The sequence below is a fragment of the Pseudochaenichthys georgianus genome, chromosome 15, assembly GCF_902827115.2.
Source record: "Pseudochaenichthys georgianus chromosome 15, fPseGeo1.2, whole genome shotgun sequence".
Taxonomy (NCBI): Eukaryota; Metazoa; Chordata; class Actinopteri; order Perciformes; family Channichthyidae; genus Pseudochaenichthys; species Pseudochaenichthys georgianus.
The window spans coordinates 893069-910571 of record NC_047517.1 but is presented as its reverse complement, the minus strand read 5'-3'; the positions used below and the strand labels follow the sequence as shown (position 1 = coordinate 910571).

The window sequence follows — 17503 nt, the reverse complement described above, 5'->3', positions numbered from 1 at the left end:
GAAAAATCAAGAAGCAACGTTATAATCGATAATCGAGCTGGGAGCTACTGAAAAGCTGCCCGCGAGCTACCGGCAGCTTTTCAGTAGTGAACAGGAAAACCCGGCGCTTTTCAGGCTCTAGCTCCGAGCCGGAGCTGAAAAGGCGCTGGTGTGTAACGGAGCGTCCACACTACAGCTCCAAAAATAGCTTGGAGCTGGGCGTGCCTGGAGCTTGGGGATTTTATTCAAGCAACACGGCCAACAACCAATCACATGAATCTCCCGCCCCCGACATACAAAGCAAAAAACCCCGGGGATTTTATGCGAGCAATATATATATAAACTCCCCAAACAGGCGAAAACCTACCAGTTTCCCCCACTGTCTCCATGCTGGTTCCTCCGGTTTGTATCCCGGTAGGTGAAGAGGGTCTGGTCATACAAAACCGGGTGATTCGCTACGGCGATAGTTAGTTTCTCCTCCGACTTTTTTTGAAATATAGAAATGAACGGCGGGATATCTCTCCCAGCTTAGACGCGGTTTGATTGGCTAATGCTTCAGCTGTCAGATTTTGGGAAACGGGATTTGATTGGCTGGCGCTGGCTACTCCGGCGTCCAGGCGACCAGAAGTTGAACAATGTTCAACTTCTGGTCGCCTGAGACGCCTCGCTCGGCTACCCACAATTCAGTTCGGCGAAAAAGCGCGGCTACGTGACGTCACCCCATTGAAAATGAATGGGCAGCTTGGAGCTGCTTGGAGCTTTCGACGCTGTAGTGTAGACGGGCCGTAAGGGGCATGTGAGGAGCAGCAGGTTCAGCTTTCAGAACAAAGTAACACAAAACTAAAATGGCATTCATTTTTTTAAATATGTTGTGTAGTAATAGATGTATTTATTTTTCTTCTCAAGAGAGGACCAGAATGTGTATTTTATGTTAGTATTTCAAAAAATATCCTGGGGGAGAATCCCCCCAGACCCCCCTGCAGGGGTTGGGCTTTCAGCATGTCAACTCTTTCACCTGTGGGGAAGTTGCAGGATAGGCTCCAGGTCGCCATTTTTATTTACTACAAGACAAATGTGCCTTTTTATTTCATACATTTGGATTGAGACGGAAATAATCTAAACCTCACGCGTGGCGTTTCACTGTCAAGGGGGGCGTGTAATTACATTGCAAAAACTGACTTGAGCCCCACGACTGTATGGGTTAGCCCTACCATAGATTACCCAACACAAATACTCTGGAGCCACAACTGCCGACCCGTATTGCGCAAGCGCAGATCTAAGATCCAGTAGAAATGATAAAAAGTAAAAGTCGGCTGCTTATTGTTCAACTAGGCCAAAATAGAGTCAGAGAGTATATGAGAGTGAGTGTGTTAATTAATATGTTTGGCAGTTTGGTGTGTGTGTGTGTGTGTGTGTGTGTGTGTGTGTGTGTGTGTGTGGTGTGTGTGTGTGTGTGTGTGTGTGTGTGTGTGTGTGTGTGTGTGTGTGTGTGTGTGTGTTGTAGGCCTCTCACGATAATTCATTTTGTTGGATACATTTTCCCGGAAATTATTGTCACCGTTGTGTGACCATTTTAGACCCCTGACATAATAATAATTCAAGTACATCCTTTCAAGCTGCTAGTCACATCCTCATGTAAATGGCAATTTATCGAGTTCATTTTTATTTATCGTACGATAAGTCAATTAATTGCTTATCACGACAGGCACACAATAAAACAGTGGAAACAAACATGTGTTTGACTTTCCTTAGTGAATGAAACTGTGTGCCCTTTATAGTCTGTGTCCAATATTGTGTATTTGTATATATTGTATATATATCCTGTATATATGCTAAGGTCCCGCTGCTGACACGATAGCAGTCATTTTGTGTGCATATGTGTAATTAAACCCATGATATCAAAATCTCACTCCAGCCAGGCAACCCTGCTTTTACTCAAGAACAAGACCTGAGTACTTGTCCTACCTCTGTCTAAAGTCTTTGAGGCACCGTAACCAAAATATTTAAATTGTATTTTCGTATCCTGAACGACACCGCCGCCAGGGCGCGTCTCCCCGTTACCTGCAGAAGGAAGCCATGCACTCAACGCAGCCCCGCTCTCTTTAACTCCAGGTGACTTTCTGCCGCTTTCCTCCGTGGTGCTGATCGTTTCACCACAGCTGTTGCGACTTTTGACTGATTTCGATAGAGATAACAAATTAGAAGGAACAAAATATATACAGATTTCAGTATTCTGAGGCTCTGAGCCCCATTTATTTTCCCCACAGGCGGCAAAAAAAGCCCGACATTATACGATTTCAAATAAAAACAATAATGGTGGCTTGATATTGAGTAAGAACATGTTTTTATGAACCCCACAGCTTCCGGTCTTCCAAGACCCGACCGGACAAAAAGACGCAGGCACGAAACATACTACTTGGTTGCGTAATTAGACCATAGCTTGTTAGTATGTTGTTAGTTATAAATTATAAACTGAGGATTTGACCGCGTCGCTATGGTTGATACTTTTAGAAACAGGCTTTTATATAAAATAGTATTATACAAGTAAAACTACATTTAGCTTTAATCCCATGTAATTGCAGAATGAACACAGTCTTCCTTTGAAGATGTATAAGTCAGGAGTCTTGAGTAGTCAACACTACCTACAAATCATTGTACACATTTGTAAATATTATTTTCCACTTGTTAACATTGTGAGTCTATTTTTATGCAGCTCTGCGTGATTTTGTGGCTACAATTCAGGCTAATACACTACCAGAGGTGGAGAAGTACTCAGATGTTGTACTTGAGTAAAAGTAGAAGTACTCAGATGTTGTAGTGAAAGTATAAGTATTCAGATCTTATACTTGAGTAAAAGTAGAAGTACTCAGATCTTGTACTTGAGTAAAAGTAGAAGTACCAGAGTGTAGTAATACTAGTACTGTAAACAAGTAAAAGTCCTGCATTCAAAATGTCACTCAAATAAAAGTATAAAAGTATTCTCATCAAAATATAGTGAAAGACAGTAAAAGTAGTCGTTGTGCAGATTGGTCCATCTCAGAATAATATATCTGATATGTTTTATAATGATTGATCATGAAAGTGTTCTCAGAGCTGGTGAAGGAGCAGCTAGTCTGAAGTACTTTGTAGACTGCTGGGTAGCTGGTGTTGGTGCAGCTAGTCTGAAGTACTTTGTAGACTGCAGGGTAGCTGGTGTTGGTGCAGCTAGTCTGAAGTACTTTGTAGACTGCAGGGTAGCTGGTGAAGGAGCAGCTAGTCTGAAGTACTTTGTAGACTGCAGGGTAGCTGGTGGTGGTGCAGCTAGTCTGAAGTACTTTGTAGACTGCAGGGTAGCTGGTGAAGGAGCAGCTAGTCTGAAGTACTTTGTAGACTGCAGGGTAGCTGGTGTTGGTGCAGCTAGTCTGAAGTACTTTGTAGACTGCAGGGTAGCTGGTGAAGGAGCAGCTAGTCTGAAGTACTTTGTAGACTGCAGGGTAGCTGGTGTTGGTGCAGCTAGTCTGAAGTACTTTGTAGACTGCAGGGTAGCTGGTGAAGGTGCAGCTAGTCTGAAGTACTTTGTAGACTGCAGGGTAGCTGGTGGAGGTGCAGCTAGTCTGAAGTACTTTGTAGACTGCAGGGTAGCTGGTGGAGGTGCAGCTAGTCTGAAGTACTTTGTAGACTGCAGGGTAGCTGGTGAAGGTGCAGCTAGTCTGAAGTACTTTGTAGACTGCAGGGTAGCTGGTGTTGGTGCAGCTAGTCTGAAGTACTTTGTAGACTGCAGGGTAGCTGGTGAAGGAGCAGCTAGTCTGAAGTACTTTGTAGACTGCAGGGTAGCTGGTGTTGGTGCAGCTAGTCTGAAGTACTTTGTAGACTGCAGGGTAGCTGGTGAAGGTGCAGCTAGTCTGAAGTACTTTGTAGACTGCAGGGTAGCTGGTGAAGGTGCAGCTAGTCTGAAGTACTTTGTAGACTGCAGGGTAGCTGGTGAAGGAGCAGCTAGTCTGAAGTACTTTGTAGACTGCAGGGTAGCTGGTGTTGGTGCAGCTAGTCTGAAGTACTTTGTAGACTGCAGGGTAGCTGGTGAAGGAGCAGCTAGTCTGAAGTACTTTGTAGACTGCAGGGTAGCTGGTGTTGGTGCAGCTAGTCTGAAGTACTTTGTAGACTGCAGGGTAGCTGGTGAAGGAGCAGCTAGTCTGAAGTACTTTGTAGACTGCAGGGTAGCTGGTGTTGGTGCAGCTAGTCTGAAGTACTTTGTAGACTGCAGGGTAGCTGGTGAAGGAGCAGCTAGTCTGAAGTACTTTGTAGACTGCAGGGTAGCTGGTGTTGGTGCAGCTAGTCTGAAGTACTTTGTAGACTGCAGGGTAGCTGGTGAAGGTGCAGCTAGTCTGAAGTACTTTGTAGACTGCAGGGTAGCTGGTGGAGGTGCAGCTAGTCTGAAGTACTTTGTAGACTGCAGGGTAGCTGGTGGAGGTGCAGCTAGTCTGAAGTACTTTGTAGACTGCAGGGTAGCTGGTGAAGGTGCAGCTAGTCTGAAGTACTTTGTAGACTGCAGGGTAGCTGGTGTTGGTGCAGCTAGTCTGAAGTACTTTGTAGACTGCAGGGTAGCTGGTGAAGGAGCAGCTAGTCTGAAGTACTTTGTAGACTGCAGGGTAGCTGGTGTTGGTGCAGCTAGTCTGAAGTACTTTGTAGACTGCAGGGTAGCTGGTGAAGGTGCAGCTAGTCTGAAGTACTTTGTAGACTGCAGGGTAGCTGGTGGAGGTGCAGCTAGTCTGAAGTACTTTGTAGACTGCAGGGTAGCTGGTGAAGGTGCAGCTAGTCTGAAGTACTTTGTAGACTGCAGGGTAGCTGGTGGAGGTGCAGCTAGTCTGAAGTACTTTGTAGACTGCAGGGTAGCTGGTGAAGGTGCAGCTAGTCTGAAGTACTTTGTAGACTGCAGGGTAGCTGGTGGAGGTGCAGCTAGTCTGAAGTACTTTGTAGACTGCAGGGTAGCTGGTGGAGGTGCAGCTAGTCTGAAGTACTTTGTAGACTGCAGGGTAGCTGGTGGAGGTGCAGCTAGTCTGAAGTACTTTGTAGACTGCAGGGTAGCTGGTGGAGGTGCAGCTAGTCTGAAGTACTTTGTAGACTGCAGGGTAGCTGGTGGAGGTGCAGCTAGTCTGAAGTACTTTGTAGACTGCAGGGTAGCTGGTGGATTTACTCCAGGTGGAACTAAAGTCTGATTCAACACTTGATTAGATTTCACATCATTCATCTGTGAAGTAACTAAAGGGATTAAATACATGTAGTGCAGTAGAAGTACACCATTTACATCTGACTTAAGTTTACTGCCACTACCAACCTAAAAGTACCTCAAAAATAGTAATCAATAATGTATTGAAAAGGCTGATTGTTTTATATTGGCTCAGCCAGGTTATATGTGAGGCCTAGTCTACGTACAGATCACTAATTTTGAAATATTAAACTTAGTTTTCTTTTCTTTAATTTGTCATCCTCGTGTAGAATGCTATCATGAAACACACATTTGATTGTGTATAGCATAAAGAACATCTGATTTAATGTGAGGTAGGGAAATAATCATTGGAGTATAAGTATGTGTATATAAATATGTAATTTACAACGGCTGTAAGATGCTTGAAAAGTTGAAAATAAACCTTGAAAAGTGCTTGAATTTGACTTTGGAAAAGGTGTAAGAACCCTGTTATTTACATACGTATTACTTTATTTTTTTATTAGTTGAAAGCCCAGTGGCGATCTGCTCATCTCTCATCGAAATAACATGCTACAAAGGGGCGGACTGGCCATCTGTGTGTTGACCCTTCCTGTCGGCTCCCAGACCGTAGTGGAGGAAACGGGGGGTGACTCTCTGTCGTCTCCCAGGGCAGGAGCAACAACTTCAGGTTCAATAACCCACGTTAGCTCAATGACTGCAGAGAGGCGAGCTCTTCTTGGGAGGCCGTTTAGCTGTTCTTCTGTTTCACAAAATACATCACAGACCTCTGTTCTTCTGCTGCCTCGTTTCACTTCCAGAAACATACACACGCTCGCTCTACCATCCACACCCCTCTCTCTCTCTCTTAAAGGGACAGCGATCTCATCTCACTCTGCATGATCCTAATATCACAACATGTGTGCTCTGGAGAATCACAGAACGGATATTATTATGCCGTTTAAACCAATTATTTAAATGTGTTGCGCTGACAGGTCCACACACTGCTTCCCCCCCCCCGACTGGTTATCTTTAGTGGTGCACTGAGGTATGGATGAACACAAACTCTTGAATGCAGCACGATGACATTCACACAGAGCGTTGTTTGTCATTAGCCCGCATGGTTTTTCATACCACTGCTACGCTGACGACACCCAATTAATTCTGTCCTTCCCCCGCTCAGAGACCCAGGTCGTCGCACGCATCTCTGCTTGTCTAGCTGACATCTCTCAGTGGATGTCTGCTCATCACCTCAAGCTCAACCTTGACAAAACTGAACTGCTTTTCCTTCTGGGAAAAGATTGTCCCTCTCTTGACCTGACTATCAACATCGGCTCCTCTGTTGTTTCCCCGACCCAGACTGCAAGGAATCTGGGTGTGATCCTAGATAACAACCTGTCCTTCCCTGCAAACATCGCTGCTACAACCCGCTGCTGCAGATACACGCTTTACAGCATCAGGAGGATACGTCCCCAGCTGACCCAGAAAGCCACGCAGGTTCTGGTCCAGGCTCTGGTCACCTCACGCCTAGACTACTGCAACTCCCTCCTGGCTGGTCTACCTGCATGTGCCATCCGACCTCTGCAGTTCATCCAGAATGCAGCGGCTCGTCTGGTCTTCAACCTTCCTAAATACTCCCACACCACGCCGCTCCTCCGCTCCCTCCACTGGCTTCCGGTAACTGCTAGAATCCACTTCAAGACACTGGTACTTGCGTACCATGCTGCGAATGGATCTGGCCCTTCCTACATCCAGGACATGGTTAAACCGTGCACCCCAGCACGTGCACTCCGCTCTGCATCAGCCAGACGACTAGCTGCACCCGCACTGCGAGGGGGACCCAAGTTCCCATCAGCAGAAACACGTGGGTTTGCTATCCTGGCTCCAAGATGGTGGAATGAGCTCCCATTGACATCAGGACAGCAGAAAGCTCACACACCTTCCAGACTGAAACTCATCTCTCTCGACTCCACCTCGAGGATAGAACTACTAACAAAGCACTTATATACTAATAAAGGACTGGCTTACCTAAAGCCAGTTGAGCAGCACTTGAAACGCTTGGCTCTATGAAACCTGATGTTCTTATATGATTCTGTTTTCTTCAAGTTTGTGTCTTCCTGGTCGAACGCACTTATTGTAAGTCGCTTTGGATAGAAGCGTCAGCTAAATGCAATGTGATGTTTGGTTTATGCACACACTTGCATTAAAGCGAGCAGGGCCCTTGGAAATTGATCCCTCCTTTGCAGGGTTCGAAAGTGCATAGAGATGTCTTCATTGATTATCATTTCATTTAGTGTGCTGGGGATCAATAATGGAAAATAAGGGGGTTTGAATAGGAGAGAGGGGAGTAGGCTGGGAGCAGGCAGTCATCAACAAGGGTGGATATTGCCTCTGATATCTGGCAACCCAGTTTAAGACAGACGGCTCACCACAGTTGAAGGTCACTGGTATCTTCCTGATGGAGCATTATCAGGAGCACAGCAACCAGCTGCAGAAGGCTGGTCGGCCTTCACTGCCAGGTCCTCTTTGTTTGTGATGTAGTGGGCGGCGTCCTTATTCTCCTTGAGACAGACATTAATCGTGCTGTTAATACCGATATATTCAGGCGTGTATCTTTCTGCTTCCAAAGAATGTCTTGCTTTTGTCAGAGTCCACCCCTGCCAAGAATATTGAAGAGGCGGCTTTAGATGTGGAAGTGTCCGTGGTTACACCAGCTCTCTGGACACCAGACCAAGCTGCATTGCATAGCAGTGTGTAGGGTTCTATAGGCAATCATACTTTCTTCAATCAGAATACTTTATTTTTCTTGGGGAAAAGTAGGTTTTGTAATAGTTGCTACATAAAACATTATAATTATAACATAGAGATTTTTATAAACATGCTTCAGGTCAGCTGATTGAAATGAAATACAAAATAATCAAAATATGCATATGGACTTAGAAAAATTAGAAACATTAAGATATTTATATCAACTTTAGAGGTAAAAATGTGCACTATATATTGCATGTGCATTAGAATAAATACAGTGGTGTATTATGAATAAGACGTAGATAATGATAGATAGGATAATGCACAGTATAAGGCTTTGATGGTGAAGTTATTCCTGGTGTCAGTGTATTAAACGGAATGACTTCCTGTTCTGTTGTTTGAACTTTCTAACCAGTAGGTACCCTGAAGCTTTCCAATACATCATTTATTTTCCCTCCCTGTTTTTAAATGTGTAGGTTCTGGTGTCGGTGCAGTCCCTCATCCTGGTGGCTGAGCCCTACTTCAACGAGCCGGGGTATGAGCGCTCCCGCGGGACCCCCAGTGGCACCCAGAGCTCCCGGGAGTACGACGGCAACATCCGGCAGGCCTCGGTCAAATGGGCCATGTTGGAGCAGATGCGCAACCCCTCACCATGCTTCAAAGAGGTAGGGGTCTCTATCCTGTTCAGTTTCCTTCAACATGCCGTTCTGTGGATGATCATGTCATTCCTGGAACAACTTGAACTTTTTAACTGCACCTACAAAGGAATCATGGTCCTTGTTACAATATAAACTTGGTATTTGTTGAAGAGGAGGGGTTCAAGATAAAGCAAGAAAAGAACCCCTTCTTCAGAATGTCATTGTCATGTTATGAATCAAAGGGAATGTTTTAAAGTAAAGTGAAATGTTTTAGTAATGCTATACAGATGTAAGGCCTGGCCTGAACCTGAAATGGCCGGGACTTGGGCTGAGACTTTCAGACTTAACTCTGTCACATGTACCGATCGTATTCTTTGCAGAGGGAGTCAGTTATTTGTATTTTCTTCTCACTTCCACTCTCAATACACATTCCTAATAGAAGACAAAAGAGTTGACATAATGCATTAGCTTCACACCTTTTGCCCTTCTTGACATGTTCTATCAACTGAAGAGGAATGCAAAGCAGCTTCCCCTCCCTCAGGCTGTCTGATAATACATCCTATGAATCCCTTGGAGATGACATTGTCTGGAAGTTGGCCAATTCCTCCTCCCCCCTCTCTTCCTCACAGTTTCCTGATACAATGTAATCCTTTAAATGGTCCATGTTCAGACTGGTGTGCAGGGCAAGATAACAATCTTTCAGCCTGCGCATCCAGAGCAGCTTCATTCGGAAGTGTCAGGAAACAAGAGGCACGGAGGAAGAGGGGCGCTCTGCTGAGAGGGCTGACTGGGGGAGAGAACCAGAAGTGATCCCACCACTGATTACATGATCAACACATTTCTAATAGAAGCACATCCAAATAGAGTGATTTCATGAATAGCTTTCACAAGGGTCATTTGGCTTTACTGCTCTTTTGACTTCATTCAATAGGAATTGAGCTGAAGGACTTTGAGGAACACATTTACTGGTTATTCTTCTGACCAATATTCAAATGTCTCCAGATGAATTCATCTCCACACCTATGCTGGTGGTCTACATGGTATACATCTATACAAAGCTTCATCACCATCATGTTCCTGTTGGAGCCGGCCCATGCCTCCATCCACATGGCCACATGGCAACTATATTGTAGGGCTGACTGTTCATGCTTTCACTAAATATTTACACAATAATGTTTTTGATCAAGGTCTTTTTATTGGTTTTAAGGACACATACGATACGATGATCAGTACAATACAGTATTACATTCCAAATGACACAACAGAGTCCCACCCCTAGTATGGTATTACTGTACCGATTAGTAATGACATTAACAATTACATGTATAAATACAAAGAAATACAATAACGTTTTTGGGACGTGGATATAAATACTAAGTGGTTTAAGGCAACATTTAGAATAAATTCAGAATATAATTTCACTTTACTGTAATTCAGACATTCAGACCAGGAAAGATACTAATGCTATATGACCATATCATAGATCAAAGAAGATACCCACTCTCATATCAGTGTTGATATCAAATGAATGTAATAAATACACAGCCCTTTGCTCTACCTGAACTAAACATTATACATTTCATTTCTTGTTGTTCTCTTTTATGAGCCGTCAGTTGGGGAAAAGTCAATTCTCTTATAAAAACACTTACATAATAATTCAAAACAAACCTCAGTCTTCTCAAATATCAAAATGAGACAAATTGTCTGGTTGAAGGTATATACCCCCCCCCTTCAGTGGGAGGTTTTGGAAGTATGCTCTGAAATCTGAGACTTGGATTCACCACATGTTTGGAATGAAGCAGAGCCTCAGTCTTTTAGGACTGAGTTCAGAGCGGGAGTGAAGTGTTCTGAGGTAACCCGTTCTCTGATTGTATCCACAGTCAGTGCTGCTCGTATTTCAGTGTGATCTGAAGGTGTTATGTTATAAATCTATCTGGCCTTTGCACAGTTGGATGGGATCAAATGGGGAAGAAAAGAGTGTAAGACATCGCCCAGCCAGTGTGTGAAACGGAGCGTTGTAGCGAGAGATCTTGAGGGGACTGGGGAGGACGAGGTCAGCCGACTGAGACATCTCACACACACGCTCTCAGAAATTCAATTAGGCTTGCTAAGAATCTCCCATGTGCTTTTCTCTGGCCTTTTAGCACCTTAACGTCTCCAGCTGAGACACATCCACTGAGAGAGGAAGACTACCAGCCAGGAGCAGTGGCTTTAGTGTTGTTGTTGTTGTTGTTGTTGTTGTTGTTGCCTTCTTCAACATAAACATATAGACATTAGGAACTCTTATATTGAATACAGGTCAAGCGTGTGGCTCTCATCTACAGAGTTGTTAGCTGATATCCTTTTGGGAGGTAATGATCTTCTTTATTTGTTTTGCCATAACTATCATTTGAAAAAAAACATCCTGCATTTTTTCACAGCAATCAAAGCTTCATCATTTTTGTGTCTATTTGTGTGCAACAATGTTTGATGGATATAGCTAGATGGGAAGCTAGCTATGTAGAACAATGCTGCCTCAATCTTAATCCTGCCTATTTAGGTTACATTGAATCTGCCCTTGATAAGCACAACAGCAAACCTGCTTGTTTTGGTAAACATCAAGACATCTGCCAGTCATCTACCACAGCGTATGAAGCTGTCCGCTGTGTGGTCTCTACAGTGCTATAGACCAAGTCTATGAAGTCCGCTGTGTGGTCTCTACAGTGCTATAGACCAAGTCTATGAAGTCCGCTGTGTGGTCTCTACAGTGCTATAGACCAAGTCTATGAAGTCCGCTGTGTGGTCTCTACAGTGCTATAGACCAAGTCTATGAAGTCCGCTGTGTGGTCTCTACAGGGCTATAGACCAAGTCTATGAAGTCCGCCGTGTGGTCTCTACAGTGCTATAGACCAAGTCTATGAAGTCCGCCGTGTGGTCTCTACAGTGCTATAGACCAAGTCTATGAAGTCCGCCGTGTGGTCTCTACAGTGCTATAGACCAAGTCTATGAAGTCCGCTGTGTGGTCTCTACAGGGCTATAGACCAAGTCTATGAAGTCCGCTGTGTGGTCTCTACAGGGCTATAGACCAAGTCTATGAAGTCCGCCGTGTGGTCTCTACAGTGCTATAGACCAAGTCTATGAAGTCCGCCGTGTGGTCTCTACAGTGCTATAGACCAAGTCTATGAAGTCCGCTGTGTGGTCTCTACAGTGCTATAGACCAAGTCTATGAAGTCCGCTGTGTGGTCTCTACAGGGCTATAGACCAAGTCTATGAAGTCCGCTGTGTGGTCTCTACAGTGCTATAGACCAAGTCTATGAAGTCCGCTGTGTGGTCTCTACAGTGCTATAGACCAAGTCTATGAAGTCCGCTGTGTGGTCTCTACAGTGCTATAGACCAAGTCTATGAAGTCCGCCGTGTGGTCTCTACAGGGCTATAGACCAAGTCTATGAAGTCCGCCGTGTGGTCTCTACAGTGCTATAGACCAAGTCTATGAAGTCCGCCGTGTGGTCTCTACAGTGCTATAGACCAAGTCTATGAAGTCCGCCGTGTGGTCTCTACAGTGCTATAGACCAAGTCTATGAAGTCCGCTGTGTGGTCTCTACAGGGCTATAGACCAAGTCTATGAAGTCCGCTGTGTGGTCTCTACAGTGCTATAGACCAAGTCTATGAAGTCCGCTGTGTGGTCTCTACAGTGCTATAGACCAAGTCTATGAAGTCCGCTGTGTGGTCTCTACAGGGCTATAGACCAAGTCTATGAAGTCCGCTGTGTGGTCTCTACAGGGCTATAGACCAAGTCTATGAAGTCCGCTGTGTGGTCTCTACAGTGCTATAGACCAAGTCTATGAAGTCCGCCGTGTGGTCTCTACAGTGCTATAGACCAAGTCTATGAAGTCCGCCGTGTGGTCTCTACAGGGCTATAGACCAAGTCTATGAAGTCCGCCGTGTGGTCTCTACAGGGCTATAGACCAAGTCTATGAAGTCCGCCGTGTGGTCTCTACAGTGCTATAGACCAAGTCTATGAAGTCCGCCGTGTGGTCTCTACAGTGCTATAGACCAAGTCTATGAAGTCCGCCGTGTGGTCTCTACAGTGCTATAGACCAAGTCTATGAAGTCCGCCGTGTGGTCTCTACAGTGCTATAGACCAAGTCTATGAAGTCCGCCGTGTGGTCTCTACAGTGCTATAGACCAAGTCTATGAAGTCCGCCGTGTGGTCTCTACAGTGCTATAGACCAAGTCTATGAAGTCCGCCGTGTGGTCTCTACAGGGCTATAGACCAAGTCTATGAAGTCCGCCGTGTGGTCTCTACAGGGCTATAGACCAAGTCTATGAAGTCCGCCGTGTGGTCTCTACAGTGCTATAGACCAAGTCTATGAAGTCCGCTGTGTGGTCTCTACAGTGCTATAGACCAAGTCTATGAAGTCCGCCGTGTGGTCTCTACAGGGCTATAGACCAAGTCTATGAAGTCCGCTGTGTGGTCTCTACAGGGCTATAGACCAAGTCTATGAAGTCCGCCGTGTGGTCTCTACAGGGCTATAGACCAAGTCTATGAAGTCCGCCGTGTGGTCTCTACAGGGCTATAGACCAAGTCTATGAAGTCCGCCGTGTGGTCTCTACAGTGCTATAGACCAAGTCTATGAAGTCCGCCGTGTGGTCTCTACAGTGCTATAGACCAAGTCTATGAAGTCCGCCGTGTGGTCTCTACAGTGCTATAGACCAAGTCTATGAAGTCCTCCGTGTGGTCTCTACAGGGCTATAGACCAAGTCTATGAAGTCCGCCGTGTGGTCTCTACAGGGCTATAGACCAAGTCTATGAAGTCCGCCGTGTGGTCTCTACAGTGCTATAGACCAAGTCTATGAAGTCCGCCGTGTGGTCTCTACAGTGCTATAGACCAAGTCTATGAAGTCCGCCGTGTGGTCTCTACAGGGCTATAGACCAAGTCTATGAAGTCCGCCGTGTGGTCTCTACAGGGCTATAGACCAAGTCTATGAAGTCCGCTGTGTGGTCTCTACAGGGCTATAGACCAAGTCTATGAAGTCCGCCGTGTGGTCTCTACAGTGCTATAGACCAAGTCTATGAAGTCCGCTGTGTGGTCTCTACAGTGCTATAGACCAAGTCTATGAAGTCCGCCGTGTGGTCTCTACAGGACTATAGACCAAGTCTATGAAGTCCGCTGTGTGGTCTCTACAGGGCTATAGACCAAGCCTATGAAGTCCGCTGTGTGGTCTCTACAGGGCTATAGACCAAGTCTATGAAGTCCGCCGTGTGGTCTCTACAGGGCTATAGACCAAGTCTATGAAGTCCGCTGTGTGGTCTCTACAGGGCTATAGACCAAGTCTATGAAGTCCGCCGTGTGGTCTCTACAGTGCTATAGACCAAGTCTATGAAGTCCGCCGTGTGGTCTCTACAGTGCTATAGACCAAGTCTATGAAGTCCGCCGTGTGGTCTCTACAGTGCTATAGACCAAGTCTATGAAGTCCGCTGTGTGGTCTCTACAGTGCTATAGACCAAGTCTATGAAGTCCGCCGCGTGGTCTCTACAGGACTATAGACCAAGTCTATGAAGTCCGCTGTGTGGTCTCTACAGGACTATAGACCAAGTCTATGAAGTCCGCTGTGTGGTCTCTACAGTGCTATAGACCAAGTCTATGAAGTCCGCCGTGTGGTCTCTACAGGACTATAGACCAAGTCTATGAAGTCCGCTGTGTGGTCTCTACAGGGCTATAGACCAAGCCTATGAAGTCCGCTGTGTGGTCTCTACAGGGCTATAGACCAAGTCTATGAAGTCCGCCGTGTGGTCTCTACAGGGCTATAGACCAAGTCTATGAAGTCCGCTGTGTGGTCTCTACAGGGCTATAGACCAAGTCTATGAAGTCCGCCGTGTGGTCTCTACAGTGCTATAGACCAAGTCTATGAAGTCCGCCGTGTGGTCTCTACAGTGCTATAGACCAAGTCTATGAAGTCCGCCGTGTGGTCTCTACAGTGCTATAGACCAAGTCTATGAAGTCCGCTGTGTGGTCTCTACAGTGCTATAGACCAAGTCTATGAAGTCCGCCGCGTGGTCTCTACAGGACTATAGACCAAGTCTATGAAGTCCGCTGTGTGGTCTCTACAGGACTATAGACCAAGTCTATGAAGTCCGCTGTGTGGTCTCTACAGGGCTATAGTTGGACAGTGTTTTGGGTTCATCTGTCCATCTCTGCTGAAGATGCAGCGCTGCAGTGGTCCCCCCTGCTGTCCCTCTCTCTGTATGTCCCTCTCTCTGTATGTCCCTCTGCTGTGCCTCTGTTTGTCCCTCTCTGCTGTCCCTCTCTCTGCTGTCCCTCTCTCTGCTGTCACTCTGCTGTCTCTCTCTCTGTCCCTCCCCCTACTGTCCCTCTGCTGTCCCTCTCTCTGCTGTCCCTCTGTCTGTCCCTCTGTCTGCTGTCCCTCTCTATGCTGTCACTCTGCGGTCCCTCTCTCTGTCCCTCTGCTGTCCCTCTCTCTGTTGTCCCTCTCTCTGCTGTCCCTCTCTCTGCTATCCCTCTGTCTGTCCCTCTCTCTGCTGTCTCTCTGTCTGTCACTCTGCTGTCCCTCTCTCTGCTGTCCCTCTCTCTGCTATCCCTCTGTCTGTCCCTCTCTCTGCTGTCCCTCTGTCTGTCACTCTGCTGTCCCTCTCTCTGCTGTCCCTCTGTCTGTCTCTCTGCTGTCTCTCTGTCTGTCTCTCTGTCTGTCCCCCTGCTGTCCCTCTGTCTGTCACTCTGCTGTCCCTCTGTCTGCTGTCCCTCTCTCTGCTGTCCCTCTCTCTGTCCATCCCCCTGCTGTCCCTCTCTCTGCTGTCACTCTGCTGTCCCTCTCTCTGTCCATCCCCCTGCTGTCCCTCTCTCTGTCCATCCCCCTGCTGTCCCTCTCTCTGCTGTCCCTCTGTCTGTCCCTCACCTGTCCCTCTCTCTGCTGTCCCTCTGGCTGTCCCTCTCTCTGCTGTCACTCTGCTGCCCCTCTCTCTGTCTGTCCAACTGCTGTCCCTCTGCTATCCCTCTGTCTGCTGTCCCTCTGTCTGTCCCTCTGCTGTTCCTCTGTCTGTCCCTCTCTCTGCTGTCCCTCTGTCTGTCTGTCCCTCTCTCTTACTAGTATTCAGTCCGTGAGAGAGGAAGCCGATGGGTGCCCTTGCTGTTATGTGATTTGTATTGAGTGTAATGGAGACCTCTCTTGATTAAGTCATGTTTCTTGTTGTTAATTTCCATCTAACTGACGGCCTGTGTTCCCACTTTGAGCCCCACATTTGAGATGTTCTTCCATTCGTGAGTTCAAATCTTTATCCTTGTTTCTATGACAGTTTAGTTATGAACTGCTCATAGTCTCTGCTGGTTTAGACCACACTTTATCATTTCCATTTCAGCCCTACTAACAGAGCCAAAAGGCGAGTCAGTCAGTGGTTCCATTGGGGCATCCTTTTTTAGCTATGGTTCTCAATGTGTAGAAAGTCCTTTTTATCATCAAGGCTCACATGAACCCACAGCAGGCTCCATGGGAGCATGCTGAAGACACTGCTACTGTTTCTCTCTGAGCATTGGATGAGTGGAATCACCAAGATGTGTAGTTTTGTGTATGTGAGAATCCAGTGTTGCCACATGGTGTTTTAGAGGGAGCTCCAGAGGAGTACAGGCTTGAACTAGAGAATGCAATTCCTGAAGAAATTGCTAGTGGGAATGCTTTATGCTGAAAAGCTGACGCTAAACTGCTATGCTGAAATGTAATGTGTAAGAAGAAAGTAAAGAATGTAGATTGAAATGATACATGAACACAGGGGGCTTGAATGTGTGATGAGAAATTTCAAAACGTGAAGCATGTCAAGGAAGTTGAGTATCTGAAGTGTAATTTTTGTGTAGTTTCGGGTTAATAATGTGGCCTTTTTGGCAGTTTAACTAAAGGTGTGCGGCTGCTGCCGTGAGGAAATATCTGCCTGAAATTACAATGGGCTTCAATGGAGGAAATGGAGGAATTTTTAATGTTTTTGTCACTTCATTCCCTCAAGAGGCATTGTGTTGAATTATTTTTGCTTCATTATTTGTCATTTTTCAAGCTACGAGATGTTTTCCTACGTTTATCATGAAAAATGATGTCTCAGGAATGTAGGGTTTGGGAATTATGGCAGTTTAAAAAAAAAATATGAAGGCACATTTCAAGATTTCTTACCCTCTAGCTGTGACATCACGCACTCTAGTTAATGTTAAAATCTGAAGAAAACCTCTAAAACAAGGTCTGAACAAATGTTAATATCTCTAAAAGTAAGAATCCGATTTAAAAGTTGTTTTACACGAATAATGTCAGAAAGATTTGTAACATTTTAATGTTGGAATGAGGTTTCTGAGTGAAAGTATGAATGAACAGTTAGCAGTTGAAGTCTGAAGATTTCCTCAATTGACTTCAATGTTAAAAATGTGATGTATTATGGGATGTATCTCTGGAATTATGAAAGTTATGAATGAGAAAAGTAATAGCCATTGATTCCCGACCGAGCTGAACGTTTTGATGTTTGAACGGAGTTTCTGAGATGTTCAATGTGGGAGAAGAAGAGGGCCAAAATAGCGGCGGAATAATAATAAAAATGTGTCCGTAGAAGAACAGTTGGTTGGAATGCTGTAAACAGCAGAGTCATGTGGAACGAGTGGTAACATATGGGTCGTGGTGGGCTTGTGTTTGTGTGAGAGCAAGAGTACACTTGTTCATGTGCATGTTGGAGGTAGCTGTGGAACTCGGTGTGTGGTGATAGCTAGATCTGTGTATATGTGTTTGAGTGGGAAGGCAGCGTTGTCATATTCACATCTTTAGGAGCCACCGACAGGTTTACATTCTAAACTAGCTCCCTATCATCTCGGGTGTTTGGATGGAGAGCTGCCCTCCATGAACATCCACGGCTATGTGTGCAGGAACATGTCTGTCTCGTCGCAGACTCAGGTTTTCCCTCTCCTGTAAAAGTGTGTAGCTTTGAACTGTGGAGCAA

At 45.7% G+C, this 17503-nt stretch overlaps 1 protein-coding gene across 1 annotated transcript in view; it reads left to right on the top strand.

Moving 5' to 3' along the window:
* Positions 1 to 17503, top strand: part of birc6 (baculoviral IAP repeat containing 6) — a 147274-nt gene that overhangs the window by 126499 nt on the left and 3272 nt on the right. Inside the window, 1 exon segment of the mRNA XM_034100519.2 lies at positions 8383 to 8571. Coding sequence (XP_033956410.1) covers positions 8383 to 8571 — 189 coding nt within the window.